General features: G+C 39.5%; 1 protein-coding gene across 1 annotated transcript in view; it reads right to left on the reverse strand.

The window, feature by feature from the left end:
* The window catches only part of LOC140947412 (lipopolysaccharide-responsive and beige-like anchor protein), a 66,724-nt gene that overhangs the window by 44,427 nt on the left and 9,047 nt on the right, over positions 1–13,250 (reverse strand). The window contains exons 10-24 of the mRNA XM_073396503.1: positions 12,604–12,660; positions 11,339–11,479; positions 10,757–10,819; positions 8,779–8,861; positions 8,029–8,137; positions 7,242–7,297; positions 6,398–6,494; positions 5,617–5,767; positions 5,002–5,081; positions 4,120–4,182; positions 2,829–2,926; positions 2,526–2,618; positions 1,719–1,821; positions 1,553–1,634; positions 304–490 (exon numbers count right to left, since the gene is read on the reverse strand). Of these exons, the coding sequence (XP_073252604.1) occupies positions 304–490; positions 1,553–1,634; positions 1,719–1,821; positions 2,526–2,618; positions 2,829–2,926; positions 4,120–4,182; positions 5,002–5,081; positions 5,617–5,767; positions 6,398–6,494; positions 7,242–7,297; positions 8,029–8,137; positions 8,779–8,861; positions 10,757–10,819; positions 11,339–11,479; positions 12,604–12,660 (1,463 nt within the window). The remainder of the gene's footprint in view (positions 1–303; positions 491–1,552; positions 1,635–1,718; positions 1,822–2,525; positions 2,619–2,828; positions 2,927–4,119; positions 4,183–5,001; positions 5,082–5,616; positions 5,768–6,397; positions 6,495–7,241; positions 7,298–8,028; positions 8,138–8,778; positions 8,862–10,756; positions 10,820–11,338; positions 11,480–12,603; positions 12,661–13,250) is intronic.

Here is a 13,250-nt window from a genome sequence, read left to right on the forward strand (position 1 = left end):
ATCGTGGTATACCTGCAGTAGGCGGATAGACAGCATCTGCGTTCTAACCCATCTCAAGAAAGGTGAGTTCTTTACACTTAATTGGGCTGCAGGTCATACAATTGATCTGAGACCACTCCATAAACCTGGCCACAAAATCTAAACTGAGGCAACTATAGTTGAATCACCCGCATATTTATGTAAAAAATTACAATCATTCTGTGTGATCTCTAAATCATTTAGAAAGATATTTAAAAGATAAAGCCCAATAACACTACCCTTACGGGTGCCCTCATTAAAAGTGTTGTGTGTCTACTACTTTACCTTCTATTTATTTTGCTGTGGTTAAGAAGTAATACAAGATCAGACAAGAATTTTCTTTTGAGGTCGACCTTCTCCTCGTCCGGTGTGCGCTGTTCTCTGAAGCTTCCCTGCCGAGTTAGTTTCACTACAGCGTTGCAATGTTTTCCTTCGTTTTTGCGAAGCATTTTGGCTATGACTGGAGCCATAGCTGGAGAGAGAAAAAGAAACAAAAAAGACAACTTTTAGCATAAAAAGAGTCATTCGATGTTATTTGCTTTACAACAACCCAACGCACAAGCGAATTTAAGTCTCTTCCTTCGTCCAATAACTATAAGTTGTAAAAAATATAGGAAAGTGGAAACCTGTTTTCAAAACAGCAACATTTGAATTACCATCCACACCCGCTTCGGTTGGTAACGTTTTACAATGAGAGTTAAACGCACCCCAAACTCGAGCAGAACACAGGTTCTTTCCCAGACCTGAGACTTTTGTCACGCTTATCCCAAACCGGTTCACACACAACGTTTTTTTACTTATTACAAGAGGAAAAAAAGGGTCCTGAAGATATTTTAATCGTAATATCATGGGTGACAAATTATTCCTTAATTTTGACGCAAAATTTATCAGTGTTAATTGATAATTTATACATGAAAATTACAAAGTTCTGTACGTTTCAGTGCCAAGATGGCGTCAAGGTTTTAAGACGATTTAGAAAACCTAAACACACGAATCAGAGTATCAAGAAGGATTCTATCAGGTATTTTGTCGCAAAATTCTGAAAATCAGGAACTTAATCCAAAATTTAAGCGCTAAAGTTTTCAGTGCGTGGAGTTCTCGATCGATACGATAAATATGTCAAAAACCCTAGATTGTGAACGTAATTTGTCACCCATATTACATGTTATAGGTAATCAAATGGTACACTCGTGAAATTAGTGAATAATTTCACTTGCGTTTTGTCCAAGGCTCGGAAATTATTAGAATTTGGACAAAGCACAAGTGAAATTATTCCCTAATTTCACTTGTCACCATTTGATCACGCATACTGAAACTACCGACATACTCTCACTGGCAGACTGTCTGAACTAAAATGGTCCGCAGTTTTGTTCTTGCCATAAGGACGACTTTCTGTGTCACCAAACAATACTTGACTTTGTTACTTAAATGTCATTATCATTTACAGAAGTGTCTATTGGGTATAAAAAACAGAACTGACTGCAAAATGAACATATGAGTAACTACCTATCGCTATGTAACTTCTGTGACTTACTTGTATTTTGCAAAATGAAGGTGTTATCTGGCTGTGGGTGGTGTCCGCTGACTATTTGTTTGGACACTCGTCCGACCAAGATCTAAACATATGGTAAACAGAACAAATTATCAGACCACTAAAAGGATAGGTTGACATCTAACACATTATACGCAGCAACACGTACCTCAAACAGCACATTGTAGGTGGTAAGTGTTAGAGAGTGGTTTATCAGCTTATCGCCGATCAAAGAAAACAAACTGTAGTGTTCCAACAAGTCCTGCTTTCTCCTATGGGGAAAAAAATATGCATCAGAACTGAATAAAATGCCCGTTTATTTTGCAAATCATTAAAACAAGCGACACAACATGATGCTGGTGGTAAAAGCACACTAAAGCTTTTCTTCTTCATGCTGTAAAAAGGTCTGATCCTCATACAGTTCTACTATGATCATATACCCGTTTCTCTTGATTGTGAATTGAAAAGAACTAATCACAACTCGAAGAAAATTATACGTGCAAACGGAACGACATGCACGTAAACGCCTGAGCAAATTGCAGTTGGTTTTACCACTGAAATGGAAACACAGTATACAAAAGTAACCTTATTCGGTAACAATATTTCCAAGAAACATGAAGATGATGTGAACTGTCGAAATTCACATTGAAATGAAATTTGAATTTAATGATCAAGGCATTCTCCCTTTGTTCATTTAATTTTGTATTTCCGCAGTTCACATCATATTCTTGTTTCGAACTCAACAAATTGGCCTGCTCCCAATGTATGAATCTTCATAGCTCAGTTTGGTGGTAGAGCACTATTGCGCTAACGCAGAGGCCATGGGTTCGAATAGCGTTGAAGTCCCAAAATTGTTTTTCGGGTTTATTTGCAATTGCTTGAATTGCAATTACCACTGCGACGAACATGTCTTCATTTAAATCGATATTTCCTAGGTTAAATTGAGAAGAGTAAGGTAGTTTATTAATTCACTTACTTGGCTGGACAGTACTGAAGAAAACAGCCAACAATCTTCAAAGCATAAACTCTAACCGCTTCGGATTTCATGTCCAGGAAACGAAATAGAACTCTGTTGAACGCAAATAAAACAAATAGCTCAGAAAACTAAAACGAGTAAAAACTAAGGGGTCAAATAGTACACACTGAGGTGAAACGAAATCTACCTTAAAACAAGTATATGCAGAAAAATGACGACTAACTCGGGCAGGTATATATACGCCCGACGCACTGACCACTAGGCTACGCTGCCTACTGAGAGTAGAGTACCTGCTTAGCTTACCTCAGACCATCAACTTTATCAAAGACAGCGATACAAATATCTGGCTGCTCGGTCATTATTGATAGCACCAGTTGAAGAACATCTAGAAGATTCTCCTCCTGAAGAAAAATCAATTTTGTTTATACATTACAGTTACCGGCACCGTACAAACCACTTATTGAAGCAAGCAAAACTAACTACGACAGAACGACTGGACAACTGACAATTTGACTATAACAATAAACGACAGCGGTTTAACTGTGACAATAGACGGATCGAAACGCACCAAAGACACTACGAGTCTTCATAGCCAACCACATCACGGCTAAATGACAGACGACCAATAACATCGCAACTTAATTGACCAATCAGGTCAAGAACCAGAGTTTTAAAATACAATCAACTGGCGTGATACAACCTACTTATGAAGCGACTCCTGGGTTCAAACCTTTCACACTGCTACTAAGATCACTAAAATGTAGAGTAAACATAAGGGAACACACAAGTAGGGCCATTTATACAGGGAAACAGAAGAGGCGTCATTCTTAAGAAGCGCTCAAATAACACATGGACTGTTCCTTACTTTATACGAGAATGTAATGGTGGCCCTTTGTTAAGTTGCGTTCGTATCTAAGGCCCCGTTTATAAGGAGATAAGTCGTCTTGGGGGAGAGTCTCCCAGACGAGTCAACTTTAACGAGTGTTAATATGGGAAACATTTTGACCCTTTTGTCCAAGCCAACAGCTCTCGCGCATGCTCTAAATGTCTTCCCTTGACCGAGTAGACCGGGCTGGGCGAGTCAAAGTGTTTATATGGAGAAACGTTGTCCGGCTGGGAGGGTGACCCTCACATCGAAAAAGGGTGATCCGCCTTATTTTAGCAGGGCCAACTTTTTGTTTCGCATGTATATGCTTCGCAAGGTTTAGAAAGGAAATGTAGGAAGAGTGGAGCGGTTAGGCGAATGACCCTTCTACCCGGAACAACATTTGCATTTGCATCTTGATTTCCTTGAATAGAGGCCCTTATATCGCATACGGGAACAACAGAGGTGCAGCATATTGTGATTTCTGAAGAATCAAGCATGTAGAAATAGAAACAGGATGCTAGTATGTCAGATCACCAGTGCCCACATGTACACATGGGAGTGGAGGGGGTGGGGGGAATAAAGCCAATTTCCTGTCGGTGGGAGCGACTCTGTGAAATGACCAGCCTACAAATTTGTAGCACGACACTTCGACATTAAAACACTCAGCCACTACAAAAGATTAGGAAGAAAATGACAAGTACTAAAAGTAAGCTAAAATACTGATACCTCGTTTGTTATCATAAGGTAGGATAGGACGCTTTGAAATTCTTCTTCCGTGATGCCTTTGTCCTACGAACACAGAAAAAAGCACGATTACAACGCATTAGCATGTGATCCTATTCTCAAGGAAAGAGATCGCTTTGAAATTTTAAGAACTCTGCCGTTTTCTTTTCTTTTCAAAAAAGCTAAAGTTGCATAATTTATGATTCCGCCCTTCCCTTAGCCAGCGCAGACGGCGGTTTTTTGGTGAGTTTTTTGTTTGTGGTCGCAAAGTAAGAGACAAATCCGCACGAGAAAACGGTGAGGGAGGGGGCGAGGGAGAAAGGCAGAGAATTTCTCTTTACTTTACGAATAAAAAACGTAAAACACCCCAAAAACCCATCTGCTACGCAGGCTAATCTATGCGAAGATCTAGTTATAAAATGATTAAAGGCGAACACATCGCAACTCAAAAAAGGCGTTTTAGGAGAAAAAGAAATCTTTTTAGGAATGTAAGGACAATATGACGGAAATAGACCTTTTTCACGATACCCGAGAAAACAAGTGTAAAAAAAAAATTGCCAATGTAAGAAATCGTGGTCTAGTTGCATTCTTGCTTTGTTTTTAGATAGTAGTTTGGCTATTTCTTCTTCACGAAACGAGTGAAACGTTGCGCCATCTTGCCTTGCTCTACCAAAACAACGCAACCTCATCCCCAGGACTTGTCGGTTGCCGTCCCTTTTTCTGGCTATTACCCCGTAGTACTGACGTCATTTTCCGGATATTGCAAAAGTTTTTCAAATTTAGACAACTCTTGCAGGTTATGACGAATTAGCCGTTAGATTTGACCCAATCAGAAACGGAGAAATATTTTGAATAAATAATGATTGGTGTTAGTTGCGAACTTACCTTTAGTACTAACTGTTTTACCAATAGCAGCAAAAATGCTCTCAGAGAAAGGATTTCTTCATTTGTTGGAGCTGTGTTTTCTGTACAGTAAACAATAATAATAAAGTAAGGCAGGTCAGAGGAAACGATGATCCAGACGCGGATCATTTGGAAGATAAGGGTACAAATGATGCAAAAATCATGGAATAACATCCCCTTTATAAATATTTTAAATGTTACTAATTTGTTATTACAAGCGTTAGGATAGTCTCTTCCAGTCACTTAAACTCAGAACGTCTATCGTTATGACAAATTGTTGTAACGTTGGACGAAAAAAGTAGAAATTTGTATACATTTTTATCAAGTGGAAGAAAATTCGCAAATTAATTGGACATCCATACCGCCCATGTTCTTTTGAAGTTACCTCGCGCGGCCATTTTGAATTAAGCCGTATCACGTAGTGTGCCTTCGAATCTCCCTTGGTCAAGGATTGTTTCCATTATTGTCGGAAACAAAACAAGGGTAAGAACTACTAGTCTCCTTCGCAGCCGTTGCGTGACGAGCCTAAAAACGGCTGCGAAGTACACTAAAGAACTACCACATGTCTACAAAAAAGTAATCTTAATGTGCGTTTACCTTTTTCAAATTCATTGTCACTGGAAAGCCGATAAAATGTCTTTAGCATGTACATGAGTCTGCTGACCCCAACATCGCGGCGCAGATGAGCTGCACATCCTGTGCCTGTTGCGAGGTCTGTGGCAAACACACTAAACAACTGAAGCTGGACCTTTATGGAAAGAAAGATCAAAACTTAAGTGGCTTCCATTGCTAAAGGGATGCTCATGGATTGAACAATAATAAGACAAAGTTCTCGCCACAATTAATACGGAAAAAATACCGACGCTGCCGAGGAAATTCGGGGGCACATATATACTTTATTTGATGAGGTTAGAAGGGGCAGCCAGGGACGCCTGTTGGGTAGGCGGATTCTTTCTTGGTTTAACTCTCAGGCCCCAGTTGTTCGAAAGGTTGATAACGTTATCCACTGTACAAATTTCTCTCCAGTCGAAAACGCAATTGGTTCCTCGAATACTTATCTTTTTAGAATTTTTTTTTGAACTTCAAGATTAGCTCAGTATTTTAAAGGATTCCGAAATTTTACAAAACTTACTTGTCTTGTTCGCTGGGTAGTGATTTATCTGGTGGATAACGCTATCCATCTTTTGATCAGCCAGCACGTTTTTAAATTTGAGTCAAGAGTTTTGAAATACTCATGTTCACCCCCCGTGAAACAGCGTAAAGAAATTGTGCGGGGCGGGTGCAAAGTGAACGCTAGAAGGGCAAAGTTCTCTTACGTAAATAATGACGCGGACTGAGAGAAAATGGAATGGACTTAAAGAAATATACTTAGAAATACCTTGGGAGACGCTTTCACCCATAAGTTTGGATTGAACAGAATATGATCAAAGAGACTTCCTAATAAAGCTCCAGATCCAGTCGAACTTAAAAGATATCTGCAAATAAAAAGAAAGTATCAATTTTGAGGCAAAAAGAAGGTGTATTAAGCCTTTAACAGCTGCTTTAAGTCCCAAGAATGACAAACATCAACTTTCTCCTAACAATATCTGTATATCAAAAAAGAAAAGGTTAAGATGATGAACAAAATGATTATCAAAGGAAAAATGCCTTGATCCTTAATAAAATTCTTTATTTATTTATTTATTTTTATTTATTTATTTAATCACTTCCACCATATGGTGCGGAACACACAACAGAGCGAGGCTCCAGTTTAAGTGTGTCCTTAAAGATAACCCACCCAGCCCAAGAAAGGTTGGTCACACCGCCGGGGTCTATACGACCCCTACTCTTTTCGAACAGTGGTGTGGGTTCTTTTACGTCCCACAAGAACCAGCTAAGTGTGAGTGCTGTGAGACGAGACCTACGGTTTTTCGTCCTTATCCGAGAAGACTAGAAAGTCTAACCGTTTGAAGATGTCATTGCAAAGGTAGCACTTTCTTCTCAGTTATTTAAAGACCCTGAGTGTTGGTCCGGCCGGGGTTTGATCGCGCGACTTCCCGCTCAGCAGACCGGCACTCTCCCAACTGAGCTAACCAGGCGGCGGTAAATTTATGAAGATAGGTTTGGAGAATTTGTATTTGGATATTGGGGCTGAAAGGGTTAACAACAAAGTAACAGAAGGATGTCACTGAGTAAATTTGATCAAGGGTAAAGTTGATGATGAACAAAAAGGAATCACATGCCTTGCAAGAGAGAGCAGAATATTTAGAGCGTCTTCCGTGAGATGCGTGGAGACAGCCTGCAAAATCAAACAATAATGTAAATCAGTACAACTTATGACCACTTGTTTTCCCATTGAAATACCAAAAAACTCGAGAAAATCAATATCAAATTTCATAAGAATTGTGAAAACACAGGTAAAATTCTGAAAATTTCACGTGTAAGAAGTCATTTTGTGAAATTTCACATTTATTTTCTTGGACCCCCATAAGAAACTTTCTTTGGTGTTATTGCAGATAACCAATTACATCTTTAGCCCTTGAAAAATGTAAAAAAGAATGCGATATTGGTTAAATTATTCTGGCACAAGGTTTTTGACTGAAAATTAAAATTACTCAATTTCCTGATGGATTCTGTCTTATAGTCTCGTAAACCGATACCCAAAATGAAATCTCATTCGCCACTGAAACAGAGTTGGTTGTTGTTGTTGTTGTTGTTTTTACAATAGACGTCCGGCTTACACCTCATTATACCACTTGAATTTTATGCTTGCGCCTGCATTACAGCGTCGTCAGAGCAACAGTAAAGGCAAACAATAACAAACAGGTTTTTTTGCATTCCCAGAATTTATTTGTAGATTGACAAGTTCCCGCAAGCGGCGATCTAACCCTTACTCAGTGTTACACCTCTACTGGCCGCATACGAGAACCGTTCTCGTAAGCGGCCTGCTCCAGTTACGGGCACCTTTTTCTCGTCCCGAGGGCGCCTTCTTATCAGAGCTTCCACTGTATATTATTTACTTTATGGTACCTTCTCTAAAACATGACTGATGACAAGAAATCCTTGGCATTGGATCATCTGCTGCTGACTGGTGCATGAACTCCGCAAAAGATCGGATAGAAGTGAAAGAAGAACAGTACTGAAGAAAATAAACAATGTAAGCAAAACAGTTTCATCTACATTTTTGGAGCAACCTGTCGAGAAATTCTAAGTATTGTTTTGACGAACCGCGGTAATCAATGAAAAACTCAATTACCCCGCACAATCCTTAGCTACCCTCCCTGAATTTTTTTCTGTCCCCCTTGGTAGGGTGGGTGTATAGTAAACTCATAAGTCACATGACCTCGTGGATGTGCGTCTTGCGCGCAACACAAAGGGTGGGTTATTTACGGCGTCTATAACTAAAACGGAGGTTAAGGAAATGACTGCACCTCGAAATCTGTATCTAAGGGGATTTTATTTAAACCCTGGAAGCCCTAAGAGTGATCAGCATCCAACTTCTCCCCGTAATTTCAGCGCTTTATTCAGCAGAGTGGTAATGAGAATTAAGGGCATGATCACGCAAGATGAATTTTATTGATTTTTTAAGATCTTCTCTCATCTACTTCCAATGAGGTTTACAGAGGCACCAATGAAATTTATTTTTTTTTATATTAGGGTATGATATAAAGGGTCAAGAAGCTAAATCCTTTCCACTCTACCGTACCTTAAACTCCGTCTTAACAACCAGCCTAAAGGATCCCAGACAGAGGGAATTTTTTATATTTTAAGCTTGCTTACCATATTGCTACCTCAGGAATATCACTGGCATCTTTAGCTCCATCCTGAGGGAAATCCAGTTGAGTGAACAATGGAAGTAGCATCTATAACGTTGAACAAAACCACACGTTTTTATTACTGTCGCAATTTTACAGCAGACATAGCGATGTAATAATTGTTATACTACGAGGGTGGGAGAAAAAGTTTATCTTGAGTCCTCAAAAGGACTCGAATGTGTGACTTATCGGAAACTGAACAGGTGTTCGAAGAAGAAATTGCATTTCGCTGCTTTATTTTGTATTGCAGTTTGTGGTTTGAATCCCAGGATTTATTTCATTCGTAGGTTGAGCATGATCATCCGGGTAAACGTAGTCCTGAAACGCATGCGCTACCAGACCAGCCCGAACAAAAGTGCTGTTTCGGCATCTGGGCCGAAGCACACGTTTCAAAGTCAGTGAGCCCGAATTTCGAACAAGCGTTACCGTTGGCGTAGTCATTTCTTTATGATTGTGCCAACGTTAACTTGAAATTTCCGACGTCTGTTTGCGGAATAATTCTGTAACGGAGCCCTGTGACGATGCATGAACAACACAGCCACCAAGACAAAATTATGAGTCATAATGTCGTCTTGGTAGCTGTGTTTTTCATACACATTAAGTTTCATGTACAAAGCTGTTGTCCTAAAAATAAGGGCGATCCCGCACCTATTTGAAAGATTGTTTTTGAGAAGCTGGGAAAACAATAGGGATTGTCACATAACAATGCCCCTATCCCTGAAAACAATGGAAGTGCAGATTAAAGGGGACCAGTGAAATAAGAGGTTTAGAACGGTGCAGGTCCACAAAAGTGCTTTGTCTTTCTCCAGTAGCACGAGTTTGCCCTTCTGACTCTCTGAATATCCTCGGGGGGCAGCCGACGACTGTTCGAAGGAGCAAATATTACCTAAAAATTTCTTAAGCTCGAGAAAGGCTAAGACTGAATTTCTGAATAACCGTTCAATTCGTCTAAGATATTCGGAGTTTTTATACTAGCTTACCTAAGATTTTCGAAAGGTTGTGTTTTTCACATTTTAGTACCAAGGTACTGCGATTATTGTTACAAAAAGTCTCCTGAAAATTATTTGGGTACAAAAACAAAAGGTCCTCTAGAATCTTCTAATGAAGTGCATACGGCCACTTCATATTCACAAACTTTCGACCACACCCATCAGGGAGGGAACAGTTTGGAAGACCACCAAAGAGAGACGAGAGACGACCGAAGAGAAAAATAGATTTTAGGGCAGCTCCAAATTAACAAAACAGGCTTCTAATGCGTAGAAAAAAACCATTTGAGACATCTCTGGCGTATTTGGAAACATTCGGCCGTTGGGTGCCCCTAATATCCTCACTTTGGTGAAGGCTTCAACTAGTCCTACCTCAACCCAGTCGGACATCTTGTAATCTTCGTACCATTCGTGAAAACGTCCATTTTTTATTGAATGGATATCGTCCAGGTTTTCGTCACGACACATATCACTGCCTTCACAACACGTATCAGAGTACACGGTAAAATAAAGGATGACGATAATAATCCACTGATTAAATTCGAAAAAGAAGCCTGCTTTGCCTTTTCGTTTCCATCTCAGATTTGAGCATTTTTCTTTCCGTTCTCTATTCGTCTATGATGAAATTCTTTTTCGTCTGTTGCGTCGTATTTTACAGCATGTGCGCGCTGGGTTCTAATGCGCGTGCTAGTGGACAAGCACACTATCTTCAATTTTTAGTGCTCTACTTTGTCAAAATAAAAATAAAAGAATAGCAAAATAATCATTGTCACTTCTTCGTATACAAATCGATAAAAAACTCAAAGTTGTGACCCTTTTTAGCTAAGTGCCATAAAAGGATTTTGCTAATTTTGAATAGTTTCGAACAAGGAACCCAAAACAAATCAACGTACCGTTAGAAAAAAAAATTACTCCACTTAATACGCATTATACACATGGCATTCATTTCTTTCTTACCTGGATTCCTCCTAACGAGTGCAGAATACACTGAAGTGAGTGAGTGACAACAGATTGAACTCCCTGAAAAAAAAAAAACGAAAAGCGGCGTTTTAATGTACGTTCTTCTGCTCACTAAGATCAGTTTATATATTATTTGCGGTAGCGGATCAGTGTCATTTTTCACAATTGTATTTTACATAAAATACTGTTGGCTTGCCTATCTGTCTGTCTATCTGTCCGGTCTGTCTGTCTGCCCGCCTGTCTGTCTGCCGGTCTGTCTGTCTGTCTGCCTACCTGTCTGTCTGTCTGACCAATCACCATGAACATAAATCACCTTCAATAACTCATTCTGCGTTTTTGGAGGATCCCTAATGGGTTTTACGGGATCCTGGATTTCCCTTATTTGAAGCTCGGGATTCGGGATTCTAAAGTAAAATTGGGGCGAGATTCGAGATTGAAAGTATGCGCGGAAAGTAGCATGCCAAAAATAACCCTCGTGACCACGGGATTGCCCGTAATTTAAAGTCGGGATTACGGGATTAAAAAACCCTTTTGGGGACCATCTTTTTTAATGCTGTAATTTGCGGTGTTCTGTCTTACCTCCAGCATTAGAGCATGTGGTGAATGACAAAAGAACGAATGATTCTCAGTTGGTGAAGCTTCAAGACAAAGCTGTTGATCACAAGCCTTAGGACTGTACATGAACATAATAGAGGCTGACAAGTGACCCTCATACAGCACCTGAAAATACATAATGGCTACTTCAATATGCTTTAAACAAAACAACAAAAATCCTTATCTTTCTCAAGCAAATTAGGTCATCAGTTACTAGAAATTTTGTCATATAACTTACTATAAATTATAACACATGTAACTGCACTCTGGTGCATTTTCAATATACACACCTTGTTGTTGTTTGTTTGTTTGTTTGCTTGTTTGTTTGTTCGCTTTATTTAAGTGTCAATGTATTTAGCACGAAAGTGCTAACTGGGGACACTATTTTTACGTCTCCTACTGGAGAAAATACCACCATTTTACTGGTGGTCCTCCGACCCACGCGAGGTCTAGCCGCTTGCAGTGCAAAGGGAGTACCTTCATTTCTCAGTTATTTTAAGACCCTGAGTACTGGCCCAGCCCCAGGAATCGAACTCGCGGCTAGCCTCCCCCGCAGACATTCTTAGGCGTGCGTCACGCGTTCCTTCGTGGGGAAGGAACGCGTGACGCACGCCGAAGAATGTCTGCGGGGAAGGCTAACTCGCGGCATCCTGCTCTGCAGTGAAGCGCTCTACCGACTGAGCTAATACTGCCGCGGTTCTTCTTTTTTTTTAATGGATTAAGGAGAAAATTGTAGGAGTTTTTTGCCTCAATAAGCAGATCCATCTCCATGTACACCGTACAGGTAATTCTTTGTTCCCTTTTGCTCCTTTTACCTATGTACAGAGCATGTTTTTCATTTTTTCAACGATTGTAGTCCCAGAGAGTTTATGATAACATTGAATTTCACACCACTGATTGCCTCAATGATCAAAGTGTATTAATTACAGTCTGATTTACTGCATCAGTAATAAAAATTGTGTTTGTTGGTTGTTGTTCGTTCGTTCTTTCTTTCTTTCTGCTATCCTCTTAGCCACAGTGATCAGCATCAACCTTCAATAATAAGTGTTAAGTTTCCACTGCTAACGATCCCTTATAAATAAGCAGCCAGCTACTTTTCATTTCCAGAAAGTAGCTGGAAGTGACTTGGTTTTATCTGTGCACATAGTTAGAGCCTACAGAAGAAACGCGCTTCACTAAGTACATCAATTATTACATTAAATTACATTGTACCAAAACAATGACAATGATGATGACTAAGACTTTAATACCTTCCTGTCTTGCTCCCACAGAGGAGTATCAATTTCTGCAGGAAACTTAAATTGGCTCTAAGATAAAACAAAAAACATGTCACATTTCATAGCCTTTTGGATCTGTTAAGTTTTAACTGTCCTGGGCCCAGTTGTCCGAACGCCGGTTAGTGCTAACCCAGGATTAAATTTTAACGCTGGTTTCTTTTTCTTTTTTATCAAAAGCACTCTATTGGATAATTAAATTTTATCTATTCTTTTTAGAGTATCCAATCATCAAATTGAAGGCAAAGTGAATTAAGCTGAATTTGCTTTAAATAAGCTCTCATATTTGAGTTCAAATTTCGCACTAACCCTGGGTTATCTTAACCCAGCTTCGAACAACCGGGCACCGGGCTTTTCGCTCAAAAGAGCTATGCATAATTTTAATTTTACAAGACTTTTAAAGTATGATGTAACACCGAGAATTGACTCCTTCGCATTTTCCTCCAAGGAAGAGATAACCATAGTTTTTCCCCTTTTGTTAACATTGCCAAGTGGTAACTACTGCATCGTACTCGAAATTTAAAAGCTGTCCCTAAATATTACTTCTTCAGCCATTATTTACCAATTTTGACAAAATTGGCCTCTTCCTAAGCACTGTCATTAATTTTATTGTCCCTGTTTAA

Source organism: Porites lutea, chromosome 9 (genome assembly GCF_958299795.1).
Source record: "Porites lutea chromosome 9, jaPorLute2.1, whole genome shotgun sequence".
NCBI classification, from domain to species: Eukaryota; Metazoa; Cnidaria; class Anthozoa; order Scleractinia; family Poritidae; genus Porites; species Porites lutea.